Genomic DNA, 14,902 nt, shown 5'->3' with positions numbered 1-14,902 from the left:
TCGAAACCTATGAGATCTCTTGAAATTTGCTGAAATTTACCGAAATCGCGTGTACGTTAAATCCGCGAGTGCAATTTCGTCAAGCCATCGGTTTGAAACGTCGTACAACCGGGGGCAAGAGAATCGCTCGCGGTTGATAAGGGCGTGGGTGTGCACCACTTCCATATTGCGTCGATACAGCTCGTGGCGAACCTCCTTTCCATCTAGCTCGGAGAAGGATCGAAGCGCATGTGCACGTGTTACGTGCGAAGTTGGTTCGGCGAGAACCACGCGGCGGAACGCCGGGTTACATAACCTTACCTGCATCAGCGGCAGGGTCTCGGAGATGAAGAGGTCGGTCTTCCCGGACGACGTTCTCGGTTCCTCTTCGACAAGGTCCTCCTCCACCTTGGCGTGCTGCTCCCGCAGCTTCTCCTTGGAGTTTTTCTGACCGTTCCTCACCCTTCCCCGCCCTGTTCCAGCGGCACCATCTCGATCGTCGTCACGAAGCGTCGCCTTCTCACTTATCGCGCTTATCGTGCCTGTCATTATCGTACTGCCGCCGGTCGCAACTGACGAGTACGACTCTGCCATTATGTCAAAATTTTCCCAAACCCCCTTTTTCGCAACGCTCCGGTTACTTTCGACGTCTCGATTTTACCCAAATTCCGTATATTTCCCCTCTCTCTCTCCGTCTGTCCGTCTCTCCCTATTTTACAAAGCCTCGATTTTTAATATTCAACACTTTCCGCACGTACCGAAACGACGTTTGAAAACGATATTATAAATAAAAGTTTTAAAAATAATAAATGAAAATAAGAAGGACTGTTTTTAAAACGACACGATTGTATAATATAAAATTACGAATTGAATCCGCGACTGCGGTCGGATGTAACGTACAACGCGGCTGCGGGGCTTTTAAAATGATGCGTCACGGCACTCTCGAGTTCTGCGACTAAGGGTGGCGGCGGGTGGATAACCGGGCAATGGAAATACAGGTGATTCGGTTTGTTCGTCAGCACCGGCACACGCCACACGCACAAGACAGAAGTGGAGCCGCACTGGGACGAGATCAGCACGGAGAGCAGAACCGAAGCCGGGCTAGAAACTCGCGACGTCGCCGATTCGACCGCCAGGCGGCCAGCGTCGCGTCGTCGCTGGGATTCCCTCCCCCTCGCCCCCGGCGACGTCGACTCAACGCCGACGCTACGGAGGCGTCGCGACGCCTTCTTCTTCTTCGGACTTCCGAATGCTGAGGAACCGCGTTTAATCTCGGCGGAAATCGACCCCCTTTCGCGCAGAGTCGTCTTATGTGTCATTGTTAGGGTGTTCGAGGGGAGATAATTGACGATTTTTTACCGTTGCACCGATATAAGGGAGTTCGTTTAGGTCAAAGGAAAGGCTCCGTCGATAGACGGGCGTTCTACGTTGTGCCGATGATCGCGGTTGGTTGAGTTTTTACTTTTATACAGTTTTTTTTTATACTGAGAAAAATTTTATTCGTTACGGTAGCTGGAAAAATTCAGTATAACCGGTATCGTTGAAAAAATTGTTTGAATGTTGTTGGAATTACGAAAAACGAGGTACGCGTAAACATTTTGCGCTATTTTCGATCCGTTTTTGGTAATTGCAACCAAAAATCAGTTTCTGAGGTTTACTCTACTTTTTTGGTTGAACAAGGCTTTGACGTCAATTTATCGCTGCACAAGCGTTAAATTTTCGCAACGGTTGCAATAAAATGTAGTAAGAGTGATCGTAATGAGAAAGAGTAGTAACGGATACCAGACTTTCCGGCAACAGCTACAAAACTAAATTTCATTGTGTACCTAGAACTACATTTTTCGATTGTGGTAAAAAATGAAAATAGTTAAGGAACGAGCGGTAACCTGAACTAATAATTTCCCTCGGTGTAGGCTTATGAAGAATCGTGAGTAGAGTTATTTTTTGTTGCTTACATCAATCGGAATATCACTTTACGTCACGAAGAAGACACACAGTTGTAATATTCTGTCTCAGGTTGATGTTTGAGACGTGGATCTGACGATCTTTTTCATCGTTGATTCAATATAACAGTATAGTTATAATTTAATATGAGCTTTTAATTTAGTAGATTAAGATTCCTGGTTGATGCATCGTTGCGTTATGGATCGTGATATTTGGATCGAATATAAATGTCAGGAAAGAAATAATAATCGAATTGCTACAGTGTTTCTTGAAAAATTCAAAAAAATGTGAAAAAATAGTGAACAATTAAATAAGCGCCATATTCCACATAACGCAGAACGCTCGTTTTTTTACACAATATTTCTTTTGACCGAAGCAAACTGTTCAGGGGTTGTCACCAATTATTTTCTTCCGAAACCCCCTGGTCGTTATAGACGATTTTTCGAAATCTGATCGGTGATCGAGAATGCCAAGCGGTGAACATTTGCAAAGATCAGAAACGTGTAAGGATCGTGATAATGTCGAATACTCAAACACGCGAAAGATTCCTCTCACAGAATTTGACTATTTGCAAATACGAAAACTCAGAGAACTCGCAACGTGGAATAATCCGATTTATCTACAAAAAGATATTTTTACGGCGTAGATTTTCGTGTTTCTGAAATTTTCCATGTTCCGATTTCTACGTTTTTATTCGACAATCAGCGCGAATTCCTTCCAACAACAAGCATCACGTCTATCAACTGCCAGATTTCGAAACAAGTATGCAAATGAAATTTTGTTAGCCCTGTAGTTGTACGTACAGGTATCGATCGATTGTTACGGAGTTACGTGCTCATTCGTCGACGCTTCGTCTCGTGCATGTCTAACGAAAAAACAAACGTACGTAAACAGTTACAGAGGTTGTCGAACTGCCCCACGATCGCCTAATATTTTCTTTAATGTCTTCCATTTTCTGTTATTTCTCCGTGTTTCTTCTGTCTCTTCTTATCACTCTCATAATAGCTCGAGCACCGTGTATAAATATTTTAAATAAACGCGTATGCGTGATACCCTGCATAACGTGGGTAACATACAGATTCAGCCGAGAACTATTTGATCGTTATTTAATGAATAAGGTCCTGCACTTAACATACCATAATGCGTGTATAATTCGTGGAATTTCTTATTGGTATTTAATTCACACATTGCAGTCTACCTGTTACATTATACCCAGACAGGCATGCTTGGCTTCTTCTTTCCGTAATTCAATTGACAATTGCGAATGAGACGGAGAAGCAAGACAGCGAAAGTTGCAGTTCAAGTTACGGATCGAACGTATCGCGAATCTAATTCATCTAGTTAACGTTGTCAATTTTAAACCAATACCCGCATCAGCGCTATGCTTAGGTATGTTTGCGTGGAAAGAGTCGCGGTACGAGTTAAACACCGCGAGTGCAGCTGTATTCTCATAGTCAGCTGTACAAACCGTGCGGGATGCGCTTCTCACGGAGTATTTTGCTCTCCTCGTGTTCGTAGGTGTAATATCTCACAGACGCATATTACAAGTATAAACGCCTTTCGCAATATCCACAATGCAGCCGTGCATCACAAGTGGCGTGCAAATATTTAAATAAAAAATATGTGGAAAGAAAAAGAGAAAAAGAAAGAGAAAGAGTAAGATTTTTCTTTTTCATCTCTACTGTTTTTCTTCTCGATAGATAACAAAACTTTCATATTCCATTTCGATAGCGTTCCATGGCTGCGGGCGTGGTACAGAAAATTCCTAAATTACGGCACAGCGTGAATATTATTTATTCCTCGCGTGTATAAAGTAGTTATACGGCTGTGCAAATCGCACGTTACGAATAGCGTAGTACAGACCGGCTAGATATATGCAAAGAGCGATAATCTACGAACTTGGGCAATACCGCGCCTGCTCCGCTTTCCGAATAAAAAAAATTCGATATTACGATAATCTCGTTGAGCGATAAAACTCGCGTATCGTGTGATTCCGTTTAAGTCTCCGCGCCGCGCCTGTGTCACATTTTACAAAAGCACAGAGATTTTCCGGTCCGTTGAATGGTCGTTGCGGTTCAACGACTAATGGAATTTTAAAAGAACCAAAATTACTTACAGAGAACTGCACACGCGGCGATTGGCTCCGCCTTTGACGGGCCGATACAGACTAATTACTGGCCCGTCAAACTTTTCATCAACCGACGCAGGCCGCCCTCGACTGGGAACCTTGAACTTTGAGCCTCGCGCCTCGCCTCCTCCTCGTCCTCCTCTTTTATTTCATCGATAAATATTTTCACGACCTTTCAGCTCCGCCGAGGGTACCGCGTAAATTAGCCTTTCGGAGTAAAGGGTGAGCGTGTACAGGTGGAAGAAACGGGTAACGCAATCATGTCAGCTGAAAGAATAAGAAAAACGCTGATAATGTAAACTGAGGAGAGAAGAGAGAGAGAGAGAGAGAGAATTTTTTTAACCCTCTGGTTACTTGTATTCGGAGAAAAAGGGGAGCTGTTGTAAATACTCTGAAAATGAGAAGAAATAAGAGCTTTTTGAGAGAATTTTTTCTTTGACCAATGTATCTTGAGAACAAGATAATGGATTTCGGTTCGAATCGACGCGGTTCTTTCTAGCTGAGAACTGACTAGGTTTTTAGTAAAGTCAGCTGACCTGCATCGGTAGTTTGCGAGATTTGTCATTGCATTCGAATTCGCAAGTTTCGAATGGTCGGAAATCCAATGGCTCAACGTTTCGAAAATTCAAGTTTCGATAGAGCAAGCTTCCTGAAAATAATGTTTCGATAGAGTATAATTTCGAAAGTTAAAATATACTCACACAGCGTAATTTACTCAACTCGTGGGTATAAAAAAAAATCAGAAAAACCGAGAATCAGGATGACCAGGATTCCGAACGTAAAGATATCCAAAATCCGAAACAAAGAAAGATCAAAGTGGTGAAATTTCACCACGCCAGAAATTCACAGAACTGAAAACAGATTTTTAAACTTTCTCATTTTCGCGCTTTCGGAACTTTGACTCGACGGAGCTACGCTCCTTCGGAATTTCCCCCTTTCGGAACTTTGAGCGTTGGATTTCGGACTATTCGAACCGTTTGATACGTTTCGTCAAAGTTTTATTTCTTTTCTTCAAGTTCCCCCGCCGAGGCATTCGGAATTCGGCGCTTCCGGAACTTTTCAAATTCCGAATTCAACCCCGCTCCGCCTTCCCGCAGGCTCGCAATCAGCATCGGCAGTGGAACAAGCCGGGCATGGTCGGCCACCGCGACGGGTCAACTCCGTCTGGTCGTATACGGTATCACGTAAGTGGTACACAGAATCGTTAAATGTCACTGAATCTGGGTTATATGTATATTACATGTATCAAGCGTTACATGTTACATCGGCTAACGCCCGTGGCCTACAGGTTGCTACAAATTTTCCATCGACATTTCTGCCCTTATAATTTAAAACACCCCAACTCAATTTTACAGCTTCTCCGATTTGTCATGAAAAAAATACACCTTTTTCCCGTAAAGCTCTGTTATTTCGAGTTACGATCGTTTGAATTGCAAGCCCAGACTTCACTTGTTGCGTATTACAAACAGCGAAAGGATTTATTAAATTTGCCGAATATGGCCAAATAGATGTTTTTTTTTTTTTTTTTTTCACTTCAAAGTAATGCGACTTGATCCGGCAAAAAAGTGGTCAAAACAATAATTCTTGATATCGAGTAAAACAAAATTTATTTCAATTGAAAGAACATTTCTTTCACCGTATTTGTTGAATTCATCAATTTTTTTTTGCGCGCTATCGGTAAAAATTCCGAAACCCGCGCGCATCGAATCGCAGATGAGCTTTAATTATTAAAAATGATTCGTCGTCCTCTAAGGGAAATGGCTTTTGCACTTACGGGTCGGGAGATCGATAACTCTGAAACGCGATGGCGGTTCGCTTTTCGTTTTGCCTTTGTTATTGTTGAAAATACCTGGAATTGCGCGGCGGTGACTGGCTTGACATTATTAGAAGTTTGCAGATTGATAAGGTGCCGAGGAGCGATAACGACCAGATTGTACAACGTAGCGCAAGCTCAAACCGACGACACCTGCCTCGATAATCGGTGCAGATAACGGATTCGCGGAGGGCAAAACATCGGACGCAACTCGAATTTCCGTTTTCGGTAATTAACGGCAATTAATCGATCTCCGAACAAGACGATGAAATACCGGAACAGGGTGGCCACAAATTTTTGGAAAAAAATTCCACATTTCCACGTTTGACGGGACTTGAAAGCCAGTTTTTCCCGACATTTTCCCAGTTCTAGCAACAAGTTACTAAAACTCTGTATTCGGTTAAAATTCAATTCGAATTGAAGAAAAATATAATGTAGAAAAAAGTTAATTTAAGCCAATTTGTTATCTCGACGAAAAAAAGTAAACTTGTTACATAAAAAAATCAGGTCTAATTCGAATAAAAAATTCCTTGACATTTCCAGGTTTTCCGGGTTTGTGGCGATCCTGTTTTAACGAATTACAGCTAAATTGAAAGCAGATCGATCGATCGAATTTGAGGGAAACTGTACCGAGGGCGAAGCCTGCGTACGAGAAATAAGAGCAGCACGTGCGTGCGTAAGGCGTCGGTCTCACAGACGGGGGCGAAAGGTGCGACAACCGCGTTTTCGGTGAGAAATCGGGGATCGCATACGTTCCGGAGGCGGTTTAAGGTGCGCGGGGTTACGAACGCAACCAAGTTGCACTTTCTACCGGTTAAATACCGAGGTTCCGAGTCAAGTGCAGCCGCGGGGAAGAGGAGGGAGGACCTCGTCCAAGGGCGCAGAGGGTCCGAAATTTGGGGGACGGTTCGGTGCACCGGATGCAGAAATCGGGCGGTGTCAAAAATTCGGTGAAAGTGCGGAGCGGCGCGTCCGCCTTGGACATATGGCAGCGGCAGCGGCTGGCAAAGCCCGTTACTATTGGCGAAAAAATCGTCTAATAAACACGAACCGGTCGACCTTCGATATAGGTAGAGCTTGGCTCAACGCCACGGAGACTGGCTCCTTGCCTCTGGGGAGAGTATACAGGCGTATTTACAGCGGAGCTCCTGCTCGGCGCACTGTTGCCAACTTTCACGCGACGGTATCATAATACGCAGAGAAAGAATGTGGTTTCCCTTTCAAATTACAAAATACGCGCATATCTGTTCAGGCTAAGCGCGCACGCACACACGGACACAGATTTTACGCTGCAGGCCTGGCTCAACTCCGCGGCAGCGAACTTCCTACACCTTTACTTTGCTTTGCTTTGCTTTGCTTTGCTTTGCTCACCGCAGCGTTCGCCATTTTTACATCATGCATCCGAAGTCCCCGCGTTTCTTTGTGCCTGTGCGCAATACCCGCGTCGTCTGGCGTAATGCATGTGCAGTCGTACCTGATCGACCCATATGCGAAACCGATTTTTACTCAATTACCCCGCCCGCTTATCGGTCGACTACGATTATGCCGCCTTTATCCATATGTCATGCCTATTTGCCAACTTGACATTTTTCAGCCCAGTTCCAGCCTTTACCAGTCATGATCCGATTTCGTACCGCGGTGCATGCCCGGGGTTCGTACGGTTATTGGAATATCAAATTTCCCGACTTTTTCAGGTATTCGAGCCTGAAAATATCATTTTTCCACTAACGTGTCGAAAAATATACCGACGAATAAAGACAATTTCTTTTACACGTTACTACCTAGTAAATATCTTACTATCTGACTATCAATTTACAGAGAACAGCCTGCGATTTTCGGTAAGAAAAAAACGAAACAAGGTTTGGTATCAAGTAACATACGTAGAACGTACCAAGTGCGACGAAACAAAATACTAAGTACAATTTTTTTTCTTCTCAAGATCGATGTTACTCCGTGTAAGAACGAGTTTATTTTTTTCGAGACGGACTAAAAATTCCAGTCCTATTTTGGAAATTTCTTGACTTCTCTCGGTTTTCCCTGTGCGTACGAACCCTGAATCCGTGTCCGACATCTATTCGAATGGGAGGCAGACTGGGATACAACGTACGTGCGTTACATATTTCAGTCTACTATTAACCATTTCGGCATGTTCTTATAATACATATACGTGTTTCCCCAAGCGCCGCGGTTTTGTGGGTAAATTAATTATTATCGATTGTTATACGTCGCGTAGATCGTTAACCTTCCCTTTGGGACTCGGAGAGAAAATTCTCCCAACAGTCACACGACGAACGTAGAAAATCCTAGGTGACTTAAAACAATCGCGTCTCCTTCTTCGACAGGCACAAGGAATGCCCTCATTTACCCAAAACGCGAAAGGAAATGACCCCGTGAAAATGCGGGAAAGCAAAATCGCCGGTTCGAACGCTTCTCGCCTCCAGGGGCAAGAGACTCGTTATTACGCACCTATTTTTAATGAATTCTCGACTCCGGTCGTCGCGGATACTGCATCGAAGTTCGCGGACTCCGAGAACGGGTTCCTCATCAGCATCTGTGTGTGCGCATCGGGTACAGCTGGTTAAGGTATATATGCTTAATGCCTACATTCAGCGACGTTCTATCCGGGACGTCTTTTAAAGTTCACGTCCTTCGGAAGTCAGACGGATCAGCTTTCCTCATCGTTAGAATATAGGTATGTACACTGTATATTTTGCAGGTATTACGTACGTACGTGTATGATGTGTTACATGCCGATCAAGTGGAAGGAAATCACGCTTGCTTTTTCAATATCGTCAATTTTAATCGGTGCAATTTGACAGTAGACGATGTTGCAAAGGAACGTATCAAACGCACAAATCTCGAAATCATTTCGCAGCTCGCCGATTGATTATCTAATCCTCAGGTAGTAATCGGTACACTGTAAAAAACATGCGGTGTCGACTTTGACGGAATGTGTTTTGGTATCAATTTAAAGTTATCTGACGTTCAAGTTCTAAAATGATGACAAAAATTTTTCCATAGTAGTCCACATCGGCACTATTGGTCGATTTTAACCGCCAATTTTTTACAAGGTAGCTGTTGGGTTATTCTCAATACATCAACATTGATTGTATGAATTCGACACCCCCCGCAGTGGAATTGTTATACGGTACGCACGGGGGGAATTTTTCTTATACAAAAGAGCCGAGTAACCGGACGGAAAGTTCTACTACTACGATCTTTCACAGAAATTGGAACATTTCGTATTATTTCTCACAAACTTGTAAATACGCATAGTTTTGCGTGAAGAATTGTTAAACTTCCTTGAAAATTGTAGTAGCTTGTAGATTTTTTCCCGAGAGAAAAAACAAATTTGACGAAAATCTATGTAAATTTTTGCACAAAATTCTACGTAATGTACGAATTTCGTTAAAAATTCGTATAAAATCGTAGAAATCATTTTCACCAGGGGTTATTATTGTACATTTACGCGCGGACGATGCCGACTTTACGGATTCAGGCACGACTTCCTTGATACGTCAAGAGGGCTTTTAAGGATCAGCAGCCTGATCGTCGGAGATCGCGTACACAAGTCGTTAATTTTGACAGGCGGTAATTCAGGCCGGCTGATCGACGGAATTGGGCCATGGTCAGTAGGTAGCCCCGTAAGAGCCGGTGAATTACACGTCCACACCTGGTCGCGAGTCTCGCTCGGTCTGCGTGCATACGTGTACGTACACAATACAGCCAGTGTATGTATTCTGTATCCGGAGCAATGGTGCGATGAGGTTTTTGCCGCTTCGGGGCGTTTCGTTGCGAAACCGCATATTTTCGCGTAGGTATTATATATACCCGATGTCTATGCAGTCTATGCCTCGGCGCTGGTTCTGCGTATAGTACATCAGCGCCTTGTTGCAAAAAATTGTCGCGTTTCGTTGATGCCGATTTTTGCTGTATCCGGGAGAAAAGAATCGCGTTACTACAGGGTTCGTGACATGACTTTGCGTCGAATCGACTCGAGTATTTTTGCACCGTCGGCGCTGATTTGATTACCCTTCGCAATCGAATGACCGATTGTACGAAGCGTTATTTTTTGTTTACCCATATCCTGGGTGTAAAATCGCGATCGGCTACTTATCGAGCGCTCTGATTTATATCGACCGTGAAAAGATCGAATATCTCCGAAGATTAGATCGTCGTTTTAGATTCTCGGTTAGCCAAAAGCTGGCGAGCAACTCCCGCACGCTTGTTTTCCCCACTTTTGTCACCGCGTCGTGTTATTCGATTTCCACTACTGTTCTTATCATTATATTATCCTATGTCATGCGGGATCGGAGACGTGAAATGGAAAGAAAATTACGGGAATAAATTACGGTTCTAGAGTTGACGTACATATAAGGTATACACGTTACGTACAATATTTTTATTATCCTGAATCGTTCCATTGAATTGAACTTGATTTTCTCATTTCCAGATCCCTTATTATATTGGGAACAGAAATCACGTACACCGCAGACTTTCAGGCTGTATGATAATGCCTGTGTACAAACCGACGTGCAGTTATAGATCATGCAGCAGCGCCCGAGCGGCAAGGACGTCCTTTCGAATCATTGACTTTTGTCGCCGACTGCCTACACACGTACACATTTCTACCTAAATCCATGTATGTACCCGGCGGGAGTAATTAAGAAAAACCGGATCGCGCCACGTCTCGATGTCCGTGTACTTTCGAAAATTTTCATCCCCCTTACCACACGATTCAAGGTTTCACCCGCACAAGTTACGGGATAATAAAAGTATTTCCCTGTCGGGGAGAGCGCACGAGAGCTGTTTGCAGCTTAGAATTTTCAAGATATTATATTATAACGTACATGCGAGATAGGTGAAAGTAAAAAAAAAAGAAAAACAAAGAAATTGTACATTAAAGTATAGCCTTTGTTCCGCGTTGCGTGTAATGAAGGATTTCTTCTTCCACTTCCACGTCCTTTGAAAGAGGATCGGTCGGGTGCGACGATTTGGCGTCCTGGAATCGAGGATTATCAGTAGTTGACGATGTTCTTGACGGCGTCGAAGCACCGCCATTTGTCGGGGAGATAAAAGGGCTCGAAAATGTGTGGAAACGGCGTGTCCCATCCTGTGACTCGCTGGATCGGCGCCTCCAGGCTCAGGAAACACGATTCCTGTGCATCGCGTTATTTTTACTCAAAAGTTACAAGGTGTGCGTATAAATTGTTACTTTATCGATGATGGGAATTACTTTCGTAATCTGTGCGAAAATGCGAGCATTCGTTTATCTTCGTTGAAAAAAAGGAGGCTATGAGTAGAATCTACCGGCTTTTTTGCTGATGCGATTGTCGTTTTATATTTACAAATATTTATTTGTTACCGTCACAACGCTTTACGGCATTACGCGGTTTACTTCCTCGATACGTGACTCATATTGACGTAAGAAGACAATGTAATACGCTTAAAACGTCATCGAATTATTGCCGTCATAGCACAAAAGGCCTTGCGTTAATCGGAATCAAATTTTTATACGGTTGTAAAAAAAACACCTCGAGCATCCGCATCTGCACGCGATGCTTCCACTTATTGTTATATCCTTTCGCCCGGTAATATTTAATCCACGCGTCAATTCCTCTTCGATTACGATCTCGCAACTCCGTTTTCGAGACAAAAGCTTCGCCGAGTCACCGAGCAATTAGGAAATGAAAGTTTTAGAAGGTGCATTCGCTCTTCCCGACCGATCGTCCGTGTATATCACGTCCTTTTTTATTATATGATTAGCATTGCGTCCAACAGGAATATCGAAAGTTTCATTATAACGAGCATGCGCTGAAGAAAAATTTAACGGATCAACGATTAGCTGCGATCGGAATTCGGTAAAAATTTCACAAAAGAAAAAAATCTTCAATTCACACTAAAAAAGTCAAGCCCTCCCTCCATTATACCCTCGATATTGAATCTCGCGTGAGTAATCGGATGTTTCTGGATTGATGAAATGACGAACACAATGTAAAATGTTTGTTGGACGGTAGGTTAAAGTTTACCTGAATAGTAGCTGCTATTTCGCTTCCAAAACCGCAGGTGAGCGGTGCCTCGTGGGCGATGATCAATCGACCGGTTTTTTTCACCGACTGAAAAGCAGTTAACGTTAAATGAGTTGATTATTTTGATCATTTGATGAAACCGCAGTGTATAACGATGACTTCGACAAATTGAGGAAAAATTTATATTCCTGGGCTATGCGCACGTCTCGACCCTCGACGATTCGAAACGGGGATTAAAATCACCTGAGAAACGGCATCCACGTCCCACGGGAGGATTGTAACGAGGTCAATCACCTCGCAGGAAACTCCGAGCTTCTCCTCGACGAGATTCGCAACTTCGATCAGAACGTGAACCTGAGTTCCCCAGCCGACGAGAGTTACGTCGGTGCCTGAAGAACGGAGAACATTGATAAAGAAAGAAGAATGTGCGCGCGTGCGTGCGTAAGTTTGACTTTTTTTTTTTTTTTTTGTCGTCATTAGTATCGCAGGGAAACTTCACGAAGATGGTTAAATCGAAATCAGAGATGCGGGGAAAGCGGCTGACCTTTCCTGACGATTTCCGCCTTGCCGATTTCCGTAACGTATCTGCCGATCGGAACCTCCTCAACCGCGGCACGGTAAAGAATTTTTGGCTCAAATATTATGCAGGGATCAGGCTCGGCCACGCAACTCATCAGCAAACCCTTGGCTTTTATCGGTCCACGAGGCACCACGACCTGGGGACAATTTGCAAAATTTTAGAAAGAAGTACACGTTGCGAAGGATTGCGTGCTTTTCTCCCTTTGTTTTAATTCCAAGTCACGTCTCGTTATTATTATTATCATGATTATTATTATCATTATTACTAAAACAGTCCAGAGCCGCGCGATGCTTAAAAAAACAAGAAACTTGGACGAGTTTTTAATCTGCGAAAGTGCGGGTGCGAAATTCAGATGAGTCAAGGGGAAGGATAAGGGACAGCTTTCGGTCACCACTTGTACGATCGACCCTTTGAATATTTTCGAATGAAAATCGATTTTTCTTTATAACGAGGATACGACGTGAACTGACCTTGAGGCCTGGAGTGTGAGCGAAATAAGCTTCGGGTGATTGGGAATGGTAGAGACCGCCGTGACCGACCGCTCCGCATGGTGCCCTGACGGTCAATTTTCCGCAATCGTAGTCTCCGCCGCTGCGGTACCGCATTTTGGCAGCCTCGTTGACGAGCTTGAAGTGAAAATGATTTTCATTTCTTTTATTTTTTGTTCCTGTAAATTATCTTCAACCTTAGAATCGCCGGAGATCGCGGCAAGTTTTTCCTTACCTGATCGAAGGCGGGGAAAATATAGTCGGCGAATTGTATTTCCGCAATTGCGGTCGATCCCATGTTCGCGATGCCGATGCCGAAACCGACGATTCCCTGCTCGCAAAGCGGCGTATTGAATACCCGATCTTTACCAAAGCGTTCCTGAAGACCCATCGAACACCTGAAGACACCGCCGAAGGCCACGTCTTCCCCGAAGAATACTGTTATAAGCGTGGATATAAGGTATGCAGTGCGTCAACTTCCATTTGCTATTGTAATCCATTTCTCATTCGTAAAAGTAATTTATACGTCATTATCGCGACGGTAGAAGAGAGAGATTTATTAAAAAATGATAAAAAAAAGAAAAACTAAAACTAAAACGTAAATTTGGAAATTCGTATATACCTCCTATACCTACAGTATTATAAAAGTGACGATAAGATAAGAATTATTGTTTGTAGTAAAGTTGGAACGACTTTTGCGTGTGTACCGGTCGTAGATTATACGAATTTGGGCAAAAATAGAAAAAATGAAAGGAAAGTGTATACAGCTTCTCAGTTACGATTTCTGGTAGAATGTTAATGCAAATTCGTAGATCTTATTGCCCGATATACACGGTTCGCGAAATCTGCTTGTTGGATAATGACAAGATAAATTTCACGTACTTTGTAGATAAGTAAATGGTTACGTTCACTTTACGTACAAATCATCGAATCTTAGCAAGGTAGTATGTGTGAAAATGGTATATTACCTGCCGATTCGTCCGCTTCCATGCTGAGTGCAAGGCCGTTGTTTATTGCTTTGAACATGTTCATCTCTTGCGTATCACCTGTGTACACGTGCACGTACATATACATACAGGTATGCAGTCGTATAAACGGTCAAGAATTTCTCAACGATGCGAGGTGATTCCTCTCGCAGATAGAAAGAGAAATTGGTAACAGAATCTCTACAATCAATTCACGGGTATGGTAAAAATATCGCAATAATTTACGACCATGTGATAAGTTGACGTTTGAGCGTGTGAGAACGAGCATTATATCATTATTATTATCGTGTTCTTTTTTTTTCGTTCAACGTGCCGACAAGCGTTAATTGCGAATCGGTGAATAAGTATAACGTACATATCCTTCGCGAATCTGGTATATAATGAAAGACCTTAAGTAAAATCCTGTATATCGAGTAGCCCCGCGGATAGCCAACGACCTCGTTCAACTTCTCGTATGAGAGACGAAAACAAAAAGAAAAAGAAAGGGGGTAGGGGGGAGGGGGGAGGGGGGAGCGGAGAAGTAAAATGACGAGGAAACCACGAACTGGTGCAAGAGCATGATCCGCATGTTGTAACACACATCACCCGATCGACGCTGCCGTTTCTTTTTCTTTAATTTTTATTATTCTCATTTTCTTTCGAATCAATTCAAAGTAATGAAAAAAACAAAACAAAAAAAAAAGAATGAAAAAAAACAAGGAGTCTTTAGACTTCTTTTCATATTCGTAGATTACCGGAATTCGTTGGCGGGGATTCCGGTGCGTAGGTGAAATGCGTTCTTCCGATTCCTGCATGCCGGATTGTTGACGGACCGACGGCGGGGAAAATGCTGCCTGAATTTGTTATTGACAATCTTGTAACGTTGCGGAGACGCGAACAGAACTTGCTGGTAGCCATGCTCGTCAAATACTGTGTTTCGTAGTGACGCGCGGGCCCCGTTATCGCTAACACACGC

General features: G+C 43.4%; 2 protein-coding genes across 3 annotated transcripts in view; both read right to left on the bottom strand.

Moving 5' to 3' along the window:
• The window catches only part of LOC138190310 (terminal nucleotidyltransferase 5C), a 58,022-nt gene extending 56,965 nt beyond the window's left edge, over positions 1-1,057 (bottom strand). The window contains exon 1 of the mRNA XM_046636683.2: positions 301-1,057. Within this exon, the coding sequence (XP_046492639.1) occupies positions 301-573 (273 nt within the window). The 5' untranslated portion in view covers positions 574-1,057. The remainder of the gene's footprint in view (positions 1-300) is intronic.
• Positions 1,058-4,088: 3,031 nt separating this feature from the next.
• Positions 4,089-14,888, bottom strand: BckdhB (Branched chain keto acid dehydrogenase E1 subunit beta). Of its 2 annotated transcripts, XR_006884918.2 has the most exons (9): positions 14,682-14,888; positions 13,930-14,007; positions 13,197-13,399; positions 12,944-13,099; positions 12,438-12,609; positions 12,137-12,282; positions 11,894-11,980; positions 10,764-11,023; positions 4,089-4,318 (listed from the first exon to the last, which is right to left on the bottom strand). XR_006884918.2 is itself a non-coding variant. In XM_046636686.2 (8 exons), exons 1-8 carry the CDS (start codon positions 14,842-14,844, stop codon positions 10,883-10,885), a joined length of 1,146 nt encoding a protein of 381 aa, XP_046492642.1. In that variant the 5' UTR covers positions 14,845-14,888; the 3' UTR covers positions 10,252-10,882. The 2 variants fall into 2 exon arrangements, 1 of the variants encoding a protein (XP_046492642.1); XM_046636686.2 differs by lacking the exon at positions 4,089-4,318 and having other exon boundaries at positions 10,252-11,023.
• Positions 14,889-14,902: the final 14 nt, after the last annotated feature.

Source organism: Neodiprion pinetum, chromosome 1, assembly GCF_021155775.2.
Source record: "Neodiprion pinetum isolate iyNeoPine1 chromosome 1, iyNeoPine1.2, whole genome shotgun sequence".
Classification (NCBI taxonomy): Eukaryota; Metazoa; Arthropoda; class Insecta; order Hymenoptera; family Diprionidae; genus Neodiprion; species Neodiprion pinetum.
The sequence above is the reverse complement of the archived record's forward strand: the minus strand, read 5'-3'. Positions and strand labels throughout refer to the sequence as shown.

Coding starts and splice junctions, on each gene's coding strand:
- BckdhB (XM_046636686.2), bottom strand. CDS start 14,844: ATGGCTACCAGCAAGTTCTGTTCGCGTCTCCGCAACGTTACAAGATTG. Junction 13,400..13,929: donor GGAAGCGGACGAATCGGCAG/GTAATATACCAT, acceptor CGCTTATAACAG/TATTCTTCGGGGAAGACGTG. Junction 11,981..12,136: donor ACGTGGATGCCGTTTCTCAG/GTGATTTTAATC, acceptor ACTGCTTTTCAG/TCGGTGAAAAAAACCGGTCG.